The sequence below is a fragment of the Vipera berus genome (genome assembly GCF_964194415.1).
Source record: "Vipera berus genome assembly, chromosome: 4".
NCBI lineage: Eukaryota > Metazoa > Chordata > Lepidosauria > Squamata > Viperidae > Vipera > Vipera berus.
The window spans coordinates 72,558,107-72,572,684 of record NC_138206.1 but is presented as its reverse complement, the minus strand read 5'-3'; the positions used below and the strand labels follow the sequence as shown (position 1 = coordinate 72,572,684).

General features: G+C 38.4%; 1 protein-coding gene across 1 annotated transcript in view; it reads left to right on the top strand.

Annotated features, from left to right (window-relative positions):
- Window positions 1-2,344: 2,344 nt before the first annotated feature.
- FRMPD4 (FERM and PDZ domain containing 4) overlaps window positions 2,345-14,578 on the top strand; it is a gene marked incomplete at its 5' end in the record, with an annotated part of 287,687 nt that continues 275,453 nt past the window's right edge. Inside the window, one exon of the mRNA XM_081326671.1 lies at window positions 2,345-2,385. Within this exon, the coding sequence (XP_081182797.1) occupies window positions 2,345-2,385 (41 nt within the window). The remainder of the gene's footprint in view (window positions 2,386-14,578) is intronic.

Below are 14,578 nucleotides of genomic sequence, written 5' to 3'. Positions count from 1 at the left end.
ATTGCTTTCTAGTATGTGAATACGGAGACATAATGGCTCAGTGGTTAAAGACACTGAGTAAAGCTGATGGCACGGGGTTAAGACCCAAGCGCTGCTCAATGGGGTGAGCTCCTGTTCCTGCCCCAACCTCTGCCCACCTAGTAGTTTGAAAGCATACAAATGCAAGTAGATAAGTAGGTACCACTTTGTTGGGAAGGTAATAGCATTTTGTGCACCTCAGTGTATAGTCATGCTGGCCACATGTCAACGCTGGCTCCCTCTACCAAGAAATGGAGATGAGCACCATGCCCTAGAGTTGGACATGACTGAACAGAGAAACTTTTACCTTTTTAGTATGCAAATAACGATTATGTATTATAGCAATTCTTATTAAAGTCCTATAGGTAATTAGATTTTTTTAAAAACAATGATACTAAAAATTCTAGCAGTTAAAAAATGGTAATTGCTGATGGCAATTAACTCAGCCAGTTTGCTTTTAAACCTATGGTGCTTTCACTGAAATTGTCCAGAAGTAATACCTGAGAATTAATCTCCTATATAAAGCTTCATAGGCCTTAGTGTCCTCATTTGCAGTAACGCAGCATTAGTAAAAGATAGTAAAAGATAAATGGAAGTACCGGTATTATTTCCATAGCCTTATTTTTCAGGAAGATTGAATTATATATAGTTCTGCTAATAATTATTGTTTTTGTTACGTTTTAAAGGTGTCATGAGATTCTACTTTTAATAATAACAATAGAGCTTGAAGGAAGACCCTAGGCTGCCATGAGCATTCCCATGTTTTTAATGGTAGCTGCTGTCTAATATTCTTTGCCATCATTGTTTCTGGCATCTGCATGGTAAGATAAATGAACTCAACTATGGAGCAACAAACAATAAATGTGAGCCCTTGGATTTAACAACAGCAAGTGCAATTCCATGGAAAAGCTTTCTATTCTGCTAAAATATTGAGATTTGCTGGGAACTCTCAGACAGTAGATCCCATCCTGGCATTAAGATAAAAATTTTTATTGTTGAACAACGATATCTAACAAATACTTAACATTTTGTAATGACCTTAAGCCCCAATATCCTCAATAAAATCTAATGGTAGCAAAGAAGCCTTCTCCAGAGATACCCTGATTAGTTTTTATTAATTATCCTACTGTCTATAAGCAGCCCCTTCATGGATTACTGCCTTGTCGTGGCGAAGGGGTTTGCGTAATTCAATGAAGCTATGAGCTATGCCATGCAGGGCCACCCAAGATGGAAAGGTCATAAGCAGAGTTCTGACAAAACGTGATCCACTGGAGAAGGAAATGGCAACCCAGTCCAGTATCTTTGCCATGAAAATCCTATGGACAGTACCAAAAGGCAAAACAATATGACACTGGAAGATGAGCCCCTCAGGTCACAAGGCATCCAATATGCTACTGGGGAAGAGCAGAGGGCTAGTACTAGTAGCGCCAGAAAGAATGAAGCGACTGGGCTTCAATTTCATTTGCAGTTAAAGTCACCTTATTTCAATTTTGTTTTCCCTTCAGTGTTCAAAATACTTTTATAAATTACTTTTTTTCTCAGCAGTGATTACATTAAGGTGAGCAAAAACTTCCCTTGTTGAGAGCCATCCTGCTATTTTCATGTTTCCCATCTCATAAAAAATACATCATCCTAAGTATAAATCCTTTCTAAATATGATTTTTAGTATCTAAAGGTTATCTGTTTCTAACCATATTCAAACACCTGTTTGATAATATAGGGCCCCAACTAATAGATCAAGTCATCTATTTTCTTTAATCTAACTCTAGCTTTCTTCCTTTGCCCAGACAGGTTTCCGAATCTGTGTATTTAAATCGTCAGTTTTTCCTCTGTTTTTATGGATACTCTTTGTAGTGGGGGAAGCCATTTGGATAAGATATTTCTGAGGAAGAGTTCAACCCACTCATATTCATTGAAAAGCTCGACAGCTTTCTTCTTGTAGGAGCAGGCTGAGCTTTTATTCGCCCACTCCGAATCCAAGCCACTGCCACCTCGCCATCCGTTAGTTGCTCCTGCTTTTCCCCAGGCTCTGCGCAGGCGCAGAGGGACACGCGCTCACTTCTGCTAACGCCTCAGCGAGCTAAGCTGGGAGGTGCGCGGGCACGCGCTTTCTCCAACATCTTCCTGGTGACGGTAGATGCTGCACGCTTAGCTGCCGGCCGGAGTGGGGGGTAGCAGGAGCTGTCACCGGGAATTTCCTCGGCAAGGATAGCCGCTGTTGCTGGCGAAGGAAAGCAGTCATGCATAACCTTCTTCATGGCACGGAGCTGTTGCTGGAATGAGCAAGCGAGTGCACAAGTGAGGCGTTGCTTAGGCGGCTCCCTGGATGGATGTGTTCAGCTTTGTCAAGATTGCTAAGCTCTCCGGGTAGGTGCTGCTTCTTCTCGAGTCCTTTTTCGTACATCTTCTCCCCCCCCCCACGCGAATTGCTGCTGCTGTTGTTGCTGCTCGTACTACTGCTGCTGCCGCCGCCTATACTGATTATCATGTCAGTTCCGGTGCTGTTCTCTGTAGTGCTGGGGGGCTGTAGAGAAATGGAAGGAATTCAGAGGTGAGTCGTTAATCCAACTTCCTTGCCACTTGAGTCAAGGTCTCCGTTGCCAATTGGTGGCACCTTCTGCTGGGTCGGGGCATCTGCTCTGATTTGGCGGCATTAAGCCGATGATTTCCCCCGGATACATCCAAGCGGTTTTCGACATGGAGGTGGGGGGGGGGGGCGGTTCCTGGGGAAATGAGTATGGATCCCCTCTTTCCCGGGCAAGCGGCGCTGCTTCCAGAACACTGAAGCTGCGTCGTGCTTGAGTCCCTGGAAATGAACTTCCTTGTGGGTGATTTTCAACGCGTCGGTAGAATGAAGCTAGGCGGTTAAAGATCCCCCCCCCACCAGCGATTGCTTCCCAACTCCTTGGATCTAAATTTTCGGGTTTGAACTTCCAGTTTGAAGTACTTTTTATGGTTCGGTTGTTTTTTTAAGAAAACATTTCCACCAGCTCAGAAGCTTGCCTAAATTGTCCATCTTTAGTTTTACTTGATTGCCAGTGCTTTTTTTGTAAAAGAAAAAGGTGCCGGAACTCACACATGTCATATAACCCGCCTTACCTACCCTACAAGGTTCCATCCAAAAAAGGTGCCGGAACTCCGTTCTGAGCGTTCTATGAGAAAAAAAGCCCTGGTTATTGCAATACATCTTACCTAGTTGGTCTCCTTGTCTTATTTGAAGTTAGAACTGCATCATGAATATTTTTAGAGAAGATGTGAAATACCCCAAAGTCTGCTGTCAGTTGATCAGTGCTGGAGTATGATTAAATTTATTTTGGTTTATTATAGCATATGTGAAATGTTACCTATTCTTAGTTTCCTCACAACACGAATGCAAAAAGAAAGGAAACTTTTAGAGAAAAGTTTGGCCTCAGACTCACAGAAATACTAATGATCAGATTGAGATTTATTTCAGAGTAGTTCAAAGAATTAATTGGTACACATCTCTTGATCTGCTGTAGGTGTACTTCTCCCATATTAGGTTCCCTGCCTTGCAGAGGATTCCTGAAGAAAAAAACCTATATTTAGTCTTTTTGTTTTTTAAATATTAATTATTGTGACATTTGCTACATTAGTTGTAATATACTTAGGTATGAGTAGTGTTTCCAACTGTTGTTCTAAGAAACAGTAAATAATGAAAGGGCTTGAACTGCTGAACTTTTTGTAAGAAACATCACAAATCAACTTTTGTTTGAATAAGAAACATGTTCCATTTTCAGACTGGACAAAATGTATTTTCCTGATCTTCAGTCATTGAAATGGAATTTAGACCTAGAGAATACTCTTATTAGATAATTTTATATAGTACAAGTAGACTAACATTGAAAAACACTACAGGTGTGAAATCAAGAACTTCCAAATGCCAAGGATATTTCACAGTTTTTCAGATGCTTAATCTCTTTTTCAGTAATTGGGTTACTCAGCAGAAGACTCTTATACGAGACTTTGCTATACTATCTGTGTTATTATAGACAAGAATGAAGCCAGGTACATGTAGAAGAGTTACCTACAACAACCTATTCTTCCAAGATAAAACTCTTGGGTTTTTCCTCAGCATTTTTAGGTAACCAAACAGTTCACTTTGCAAAGCATCTAATAAATACTTATATAACTACTTCTAGCCTAGGTTCTACTGGTTTCTACCTCATCAGCTTCAATCCTATTTTCCCCCATAATTAGATATTTTATGTTAATACTTTTGTTAGAAGTGATCAGATCTTTATAGAAATGAGTGAGAATGTGTAAGGATACTAACATTTTATCTAGTGGTTGACTCATATCAGAAAAATCCTTGTGTGCACTTTGGTTTTCTGAAGGAGAACTAATATGTTGCACCTAAAATGCATCCTTGTGATGAATGATAACTATCTGGTTAGTTCCACCTACTAAACAGTCTTATTATCATTATTATTATCAGAAGGAATTATAATTTATGCTATCAAATTCTTAAGTGATGGTTTGTGTTTTTATTGTTTTTTCTACCACTATTTTGAAAATAAGGGGTTGGCTGCTATTCTTCCTAAGACTTTGTACTAGTATGTGTGTCCAAATGCTTTCCTTTATCCATGTCATGGTTACTTTATTATTTGTAAATTGCCAGGCAAAACCTAAGGTAGTTGGAATTTCAGTTCCCACAATCCCCTGCAATCAAAACTAATTTTGATGGGAGGTTCTGGGACTTGTAACTCCTAATGTTAAATATGTCAAATAACTTTAATACTTGTCTGATCTCCTGGATATTGTTAGCAATATAAGGAAAAAGGGCAATATAAATGAGGCCCTAAAATTCATTGTGTGATATTTTTTTTAACCATTGGGAACAACTGCATAAAAGAAAAAATACAGAAAAATAACCTGGACAGAGCAGAAGACATTACTGAGATGTTGGCAACTGTGAAACAACATAGTAGTAGTAAGCTACAAAGAATGAAATAAAGGATTTATATTATTAACTGAGAAGCAGCAGTAGTCAGCAAACATGGGCAGAATCAGTAGGAAATTTGTACAGAGTGTGTTTGCTTGCTGGCCCAGGAATAATTCATTTTTATGTTTGTACTTCCATATATACTTTTACAATTTAGTGGGGACCCAGCTAAAGAAATACATTATATGTTATTTTTAGGTATTTTTAGGTAATCTTACTTGATAATTTCAAATACCTCTATGAAAATTACTTGTCTAAATAGAATTATGAAGGATTCCACTCTCATTTTTATTTAATAATATTTATAATTTTCTCTTCATGACATACACAATTTAAAAAGCTGATCTGTATTTTGTGTAAAGTTTGAGGATGGTTGTAAAGGATATGCTATTCTGAAAATTTAAATTCATGCAATTGCTTTAATACAGGGGTCCCCAACCCCTGGTCCGTGGATCGATACCGGGCAGCAGCATGCCAGCAACCAGTCCGCACAAATAAGCAAAGCCCCATCTGTGGGATGCAGGCAGCACACAAAACCATGCACACTCTGGTCTGTGGAAAAACCTTTCTTGGTCCCTGGTGCCCAAAAGGTTGGGGACCTCTGCTTTAATGTAAACTTAAAGTGCTCTTGCTTTATTAGTTATATGCTTTGCTACCATGGACAGAGTCTGGAAGCAAGCTCTGTCAGAAAAGAAAACAGCTTTCATATGAACTGGTTAATTGGTAAAATATTTTTGCAAAAACAAAAGTAAAAAGCAATTTTCTATGTAGCCTTGTTGGCATGAATTATAGACAGGATCAGACATTACTGGGATTGTAATTACTGGTATTCAGATCAGATGATTTCAAGGTCTTTTTCACATTTAACAGCAGCATCAGTCCCTAATTTTTTGCTGATTTCCTGCCCCAGGATATTTTTTTGTTTTATGAACAAGAAGGAAATTTTCTATAGCAATTGTAATGATGGCTTTGTATTCATTTTCATAGGATATGTGATCATAGGAACAGAAGAAATCAGATTATTAGCTAATGTCTTTCAAAATAGTCTATATTATGACTGTGCATTGCTTCATGTTCAGAAGCAAAGATGTGTTTCAGAGTGCACAAAGCTCATATCATTGTGCCTGTCTGCAGCTTCTTAAAATAGCTGTTTCTTTTATCAGGGGTTGCAGTTGCTCAGCTGTACTATAAGACTGAAAAAATACAATCTTGGTTTAAAGAATTACAGACATGTCCTAAATGTGTAACTGGAAATAATTTTTGACTTACATTTGTACAGCTTTAGTCTGCATAATGAGCTGGGCCGTTTTGTAGCCCAATTACGTTTCTTTTATTAGACAAAAAAGTGTATGATTTCCTCTAGGCTATATAAGAAATCTTTGCTTAATGACAATAATTGGGACCAGAGTTTTTATTGCTAAACAATGTTGTACTAAAACATGACATCATGTGGGCATGTTGCTTAGTGAAGGAAATAGTGACAGTCCCTGTTGTCATTATTAGTGATAGAGGGAGTTGAAGTTGCAGGAACCTTGGGGGAAAGTGACCACCACATCATACTGGAATTCAATATAATGCAAACACAAGCAACAGAAAATAATTCAACCAATGTCTTAAACTTCAAAAGAGCTGATTTTAACGAACTCAGAGAAAACCTAGGAAAGATGTCATGGATGAAAATCCTAAAGCAGAAAACAACTCAGGAAGTATGGGAAACTCAGAAAAATGCTATCATAAAAGCCCAGTCCAGCACAATACCACTGAAGAAGAAAAATAAGAAATTCAAGAAGAAACCAACATGGCTGCACAAAGATCTATCAAACTGAAAGACAAAAAGAACAAATACAAAAAATGGAAAGAAGGACACATAACTAAGGCTGATTATCAGCAGACAGCTATAACATGCAAAGTCAGGAAAGCAAAGGCTCAAAGACTTGCAACAGAAAACAAGGATAATAAAAAAAGTTTCTTTCAACTTATTACTAACAAGAAAAAAGTGAAGATACTGTAGGTCCATTAAAGCAGGGGTCCCCAAACTGTGGCCTGGGGCCCGGTAGTGCCAATAAACAGCAACACAATCACATTCCATACAGCAGGCATGAGGCATTTTCTGATGTAGATTGTTTCCTTCATGCACCTCTGGGCTTCCATTGTGTGGGAAAGGTGGTATAAAGTTTTTTCAGTTGTCTGAGGAAGGCGGATTGGAGTTCACTTCTTGTTGGTGCTGTCTGGGCCAGAGATTGCATGCTGGTGGGGAGCAGAGGTTACTAGCACTTGCTTCCCTGTTGGGCAAAGCTTCAGTCTTTGCCTTATTGTGGTCAGTTGGCTCAGGTCATGTGATTTCCTTGTCTGGGGCTGGTACTTTCTTGCAGTGTGAAACATGCATCCAGGAAGCCAGATCTTGACACTTCACAGCAGTGCTTTGGAGAATAATTTGACCACCTCCTCTTTGTGGCAGTCTCTCAAATACTGGAATACTGCTATGATGTCACCCCTATTTCTTCTTTTCTTTAGACTGGCCAAACCCAAGTCCTGCAGTCATTCTTCATATGTTTTAGTCTCCAGGCCTTGGATCACCTTAGTTGCTCTTCTCTGAACTTTTTCCAAACTCTCAATATATTTTTTTCTGATATGGTGACCAAAATTGGCTGCAGTATTCCAGGTGTGGTCTTACTAGGTTTTATAAAATGAATACTTGGTGTGATCTTGATTCTATGCAATCCAGGACTGTATTAGCTTTTTTGGCTACTGTTGCACATTGCTGGCTCATAGTCAAGTGATTGTCCACTAGGACTCCAAGGTCCTTCTCACAGTTACTGATTTTGAGCCAGGTGTCGCCTAATCTGTACTTATATTTTTGATTTTTCCTGCCTAAATGTAAAACTTAGCTTTTCTCCATGTTAAAACTCATTTTGTTGGATAGGACCCATTGTTCAAATTTGTCAAGATCTTTTTGAATCCTGAGCTTGTCTTCTGGGGTGTTGGCTATTCCTGCCAATTTAGTGTCATCTGCAAATTTGATGAGTTTGCCTTCTATTCCCTCATCTAAGTCATTGATAAAGATATTGAAGAGTACTAGGCCTAAGATGGAGCCTTGTGGTACCCCACTGCTTACTATTCTCCATGTGGATGTGTACCATTAAGGACTACTTGTTAAGTATGGTTTGTCAGCCAGCTACAAATCCATCTGATGGTGATGTTGTCTATTTCATCTTTTTCTAGCTTACCAAATACTACATTGTGGTCTACTTTGTCGAATGCCTTACTGAAATCTAAGTATACTATGTCCACAGCATTTCGCTGGTCTACTAATTCGGTCACTTTATCAAAGAATGAAATAAGATTGGTTTGGCATGATCTGTTTTTGACAAACGCATGCTGGCTAGTGGTTATAACTTTATTTGCTTCTAGTTGTTTGCTGATCTGTTTTTTTTATTACCTTTTCCAGGATCTTCCCAGGTATCGATGTTAGACTTATTGTTTTGTAGTTTCCTGGGTCTGTTTCCCCCCCCCCTTTCGTTAAGATGGGAGCCACATCAGCCTTTTTCCAATCCTCAGGTATTTCCCCGGTGCTCCAGGATTTTTGAAAGATATGGTGCAATGGTTCTGAGATAACATCTGCCAGCTCCTTCAGAACTCAGGAATGTAATCTGTCGGGTCCTGGTGATTTATATTAATCAAGGTCAGATAGGTGCTCTCTTACCATTTTCTTGCTTATTTTAATTTTTTTCTAGTTTGTCTTTTGCAGTACTTTTTTTGGTATGTTGTCCTATAATTTCTTTTTGTGTGAAGACTGATGCAAATAATGAGTTAAACAGCTCTGCTTTCTCCCTACTGCTTGTTACTTCCTTACCATCTTCTCTCTTTAGTGCAGAAGTCACTGACCTTTGTTGGTTGGCGGACTGGATGAGAAGGGAAGGGGAAGCACATGCACTTATACACTTTCCCATCCTAAAACTGTAGACAGATGGTCAGCAACCTTGCACTTTCTGCAGACTTTCTGCTGATCATAACTCTCCTTATACCCATGTACATCTGAACCTGCACCTATCAACTACTTTCAGTTCCCCATTTCTCACAATTCCAGTCCTTGTGTTCTAAATGTATTTGAAACAAGCAAGCTTAGCAAAATCATGTTAAGTAAAATACAGTTGCAGTTTAGATTACAATTAGTTCCTTCAGATTGTAAAACTGAGCATAGCACAGACTTTGGTTCAATACTTTTTCCATGTGGCCTGATTTAATTCACCTGGGCCTAAATCTTTCACAGAAAAACAATAGCCAATATTTTCGTTTTCCACAGTCTCCATTTCTTGTCTGTAAGGACAACACAAATCATAAGCAAGAAGATAAGATTAAAGGGACTCTGGGGTGAAGGGTCTACAATCGTTTCATAGGGGCGTATAAGGAATTTTATTGGGAGACACAAACAACCTCAATAGGTTTAGGACTCATGATAAGAGCCTTGGTGGAGCAGTGGGCTAATGCCTCCCTAAGTAACACCAGCTGCCTGCAATTAGTGCAGGTTCGCATCCCACCAGGCTCAAGGTTGACTCAGCCTTCCATCCTTCCGAGGTAGGTAAAATGAGGACCCAGATTGTTGGGGGCAATTAAGCTGACTTTGTAATAATGCCGCTGGGGGGTGTATGAAAGCCCTAATAAGCAGGCATATACATAGAATGAAGGCTACTGCTAAGCTTGTAAGCCGCCCTGAGTCTTCGGAGAAGGGCGGGATATAAATGGAATTAAAAAAAATAAAAGTGTACAGAGCTTTATATAAATTGAGACAAATGCCAATAAAGAATAACACAACCACAGTCCATTCAGCAGGCATGAGAGGCATTTTCTGATGTAGATTGTTTCCTTCATGCGCCTCTGGGCTTCCATTGTGTCGGAAAAGGTGGTATAAAGTTTTTTTCAGTTGTCTGGGGAAGGTGGATTGGAGTTCACTTGTTGGTGCTATCTGGGCCGGAGATTGCATGCTGGTGGGGAGCAGAGGTTACTAGCACTTGCTTCCCTGTTGGGCAAAGCTTCAGTCTTTGCCTTATTGTGGTCAGTTGGCTCAGGTTATGTGATTTCCTCATCTGGTACTTTCTTGCAGTGCGAAACATGCATCCAGGAAGCCAGATCTTGACACTTCACAGCAGTGTTAGTGGTCAATAAAATCTGGAACAGTCCCTTCCAATGAGGAGCTAAACAATTTTTGCACTGAAATAATTTTATCAGGACCCAATTGCCAACCTTCAATGAATGACAAGGGTATAATGGTTCTTTGGGTGGAGCAATCTTCAGGGAAGCTTGAATATCTTGAACAAGATCTTTTATACGTGGGAGAAGCAAAAGGGTAAGAAAGTAGGAGAAGGAGGGGAGAGCGTTGTGGCAGGAGCAGGAGTAAAGGGGTTGTAGGTGACACCCCATCAGTAGGAGTACAGGGCCTTGTCTACACTCGAACCTTCTCTAGAGGGGGTGAAGCTGGCTCAGCTCTTCGTTTTTAGTCCTTCAGGAGGCTTTCCCCAGGCTTGTAGGGGGCTTCTAAAATTTCTTTTATGATGGTATAATGTCTGTGGTTGTGAATAAGAAGTGTGAAAACTTCGAGTTCAGGTGCGTCTCCCAAATCACCTTCAGGGGTGCTTTTCACTGGCATGACTTGCACCGGTGTCCTGCAGGTGGCATGTGAGGGTGATGAGAGCTTGGCAGTAGTCCAACAGTGCATTCTCTGACCCATGGATGTGTTGTAGGGAAGCTGACATTCTCACAAGATGGACTCAGAATAATAGATTTTTCCCTCACTTTACAAGTTTATTCCCCGTCCCTTTCCTTTGTTAGTATAGCATTTGATGACAGGTTTCCCCGTTTTCTAAGTTTCCCCTCTGCCATGCATGAACCATGACCTAGGTTTTTTTTTGCATAGCATAAGTCTTTTTAGTTTTATTTCTGTACTTCCTCTACCTGCTACATAATTGTCTATTTAATATCAGAGCAGCTTAGAATTTTCCCTTTAGCATATATATTAAGCTGTTACTTTAAAAACAATAAAATTTCCATGTTCTATTAAGGGGGTTTCCTTAAGATCGTCTCATACTTTAGTTTGTAATGCAGTTATTTTAACACACTGATGTTCAATTTCCTAACTTGTACTGCAATGTTCAGATGGCACATTTCCTCCCTTTACTTAGGAAAATAGGGTCCCCTTCCAGTCTGGGAAATTCCCATCTCTTAACAAAAAGTTGTAGATTAGAGCGAAAGCAAAGAGCCTTTTAAAGAAAGCAAAGGTAAATGCATGAATGGACATGGAGTCGTATAACAGCGGCTTCTCCAATCAATCACTTTGCCCATCTCTGGCTGTTTCCTGCAGATCAGTTCCACACTTGCTTCGGACTAAAAGCTGAAGTTTTACTCAACAGTTGTTCTATAGGTATGTCATGGCTTCAATCATTTTTCTCTAAAATTTATTTATTTATTACATTTCTACTCTGCCTTTATTACTTTATAAGTAACTCAAAGCTGTGAACATACATAACTGAATATGCTGGGAATATCATATATCAGCATTGGATGAGATATTAGATGTCATTAATAAGTGATCCAGAGCTGTTTCAATACCGAACCACAGTCTAAACCCAGACTGAAAATAGTCTGGATAATCTGCTTCCTTCATAATCTAGTAGACTGATCACATTCACAACAAATTTCTCCAAAAAGGGAAGGTTTGAGGCTGGATAGAAAAAAGAAATGCAGGCTCCTGCTGGACGGGGCTATTAGTATCACCACTGTTAGGCAAGGCAGGTGTTGGGGCATGGGAGGCCTGGCTGCGGGAGCCCTGAGGTAAGTGGTTGTGTGCTGCATGGTGAAGCTCCCCCACCTGCCTTGGCTCACCTTGTGGCGGTGGCATCACGAACAACCAGATGAAATGGGCAGGCGACCAGCTACGTAGGCTCTTAACTAGAGCTTATTTTGGGGGTAGGGCTTATATTAGGCGCAAGCGTAAAAATCAAGCTAGGCTTTATTTTTGGGATAGGTCTTATTTTCAGGGAAACACATTTTCACACAATCACCATATAATACAGAGAGAAAATGACTGAGAGAATTAATGAGTAAAAATGAGTGGTACAGATCTGCATTAGATTCTCCCCAAACAGAATCTTATATTCTAAATGTATTATCTAAGTTCTTTGATGGATGGTTAAACCATTATTATTTCTATAGATATTTGGATTCTTTTAATGCATGTTATAAATGGCTTTTGATACAGCTCTGGTTTTCAATTCTCTGCTTTTCTATGTTCTGCTTTTACTTTCATATAATGTACTTTTTGCATCATTAGGTACAGTATCTTGGATTCTCTTTACAGTTAGATTTTTTTAAAAAGACATAATAAAGAAACTCCTTTATTATTTAACTGAGCTATTCATCTTAACTGTAGAGTTGGGGACAACTGAAAGCCATATCTTCCAACACTATATCTGTTCAACAGTACATCAGTGGGATAAACTTTAAACTGAATGGCTGAGTTCCTATAGTGAATCTGCTGTAGTGAGCATATAAACTTAAACATTTCGTATTTAACAAATTAACTGCAGCTAATCTTTAATGCAATTCTATGTGTTGAAAACTTCTAGCCACTTGTAACAGAAAACCTTATTGTATAATAATACATCCCTTATAATAAATCACCCATATTTTACTCAAAAAATGCAATATAAGATAATTAAAGTTAATCAGTTATTTTACTAATTATCAGTTTCAAATTTACAGATGGGGAACATTCAGAATATACTTGTTGATTATTGGTTTAAAACCCAAATCATGGTTTGCTTGACCTTAGTTTATAGAATAAAGGAAAGTAGGCCAGGACTACACAATATATGAAGACAAATCAAATCAACCAAAATATGTTGTGTTTCAGCCTACGTGGAAAGTAACAGTCTGGTAGAAGTTAAAATTCTGAATTTTTGCAAAGCCTCTTCTATGTTAGGGCTGCTATTTTAAACACATTTCTTTTCAAAATAATCCCTTTTAGATTTAAGCTCTTACTAAATATATTGACATGACTAGTACAGATTCTAAAAGATTTCTTCATTACCGTATTTAAAGTTTTACAAAGGGAAGAGTTAGATGCTGTATAAATAACTTTCAGTGTTGCATTGTTATTCTTAACAAGGAAAACAATGAAGAAAATAATTATGTTGTCAACTGCAAAGATGAATATCAAATGTCTTTTTTTCCAAAATACTTTTTTTTTTAGTAAAATTGACTGAATTACTATCTGTTTTGATAAAATCAGGGAAAAGCTTGAGTAGGACAAAAGAAGGAAATTTTTGAAGAAAAGAATTGTATGTTTAACTATATCCATTCACTACTACCAAACTGAAGAAATAGTTATTTTTGTCTCTATAGAAATTATTGGAATCTTCTCCAAATGAGACCGTAGAGATTGTTTGAATATATTAAGGTCATTTCTTAAAAAAAATATCTCTAGGTAAAATAACACCAGCATCATATACATAGTAGGAAACCATAATGGCAACTTTAATACAAATGAATCAAAATAGAGCTGAAAGATATGAGCCAGTAGTAACTGGAAGGTATTTCTGGTTTTACTGAATTTTGTTTATAGCATTTATAGCAATGCTAGTTTATAGCAATGCTAGTTGTCTCTGTTCATCGTGTTTATAGACTGGTCTGTGTTTTTATTTAGAAATAATTTTTAGAATTATCTATGGCATTTTTTTTCTTTAATTTATTTGCAAAAAAGAAAAGAAGGGGAAAAGGGGGAAAAGCCCTGTATTTATTTCTAACCTTCTTTTTGACCTCAGTGTGTTTGTTGTCAGCTTGAAATATGCCCAAGTATTTGTATCTTGATGTTATTTCCAAAGGGCATCTTAATTCCTTCAGTTTTTACTGTTGTCTCCTATTAATTATTTTCCTATTTTCTCCATTTGTTCAAACTCCATTACAGTATCTTGACTGTATATATGGTATTGAGCACCAATTCTATTTCAGATGGTGTAAAGGAGGTGGGATAGCCTGTTGATGTTTTTGATGTTTTGATAGCCATAGCCTGACTTATTCAGTATTGTTGACAGAAGAATCAGTGCAATGACAAACAGTAGTGGTAAAAGTGAGTGTCCTTGAAAGATTTCTTTCTTGATATTAATCTCTCCCAGTCTGTCACCACTGACCAGCAACCATGTCTTCCACTGTGCCACTGATCTTTGCATAAAGTTCTGATGTTTCTACTGACTCCTCTTTATTTGTAGACACTTGATTATCCAATCATGTGGCAGGGAATTGAATGCCTTCTTGTAATCAATCTAAGCTACATTCAAGTTGGTTTTCTTTCTCTTACAGTTTTCCAGAATCATCTTGGACAGTTTGGACAGTTTCCTTCCTGCTCAGGTGAAAAATACTTGTTTCCAACTATATGCTGTTGAACTGCATCAGCTACCATGCCAATTAGTAATTTGAAAATTGTTGGTAAGCAAGTATTGGCTGTAAGTTGCTTGCTGCTGCCCCATTTGTTGAGTCTTTCATTATCAGGTAGATTTTGCCAGGTGTTAAACAATCTTCAGTTTTACCTCCTTGTCATAGTTCATT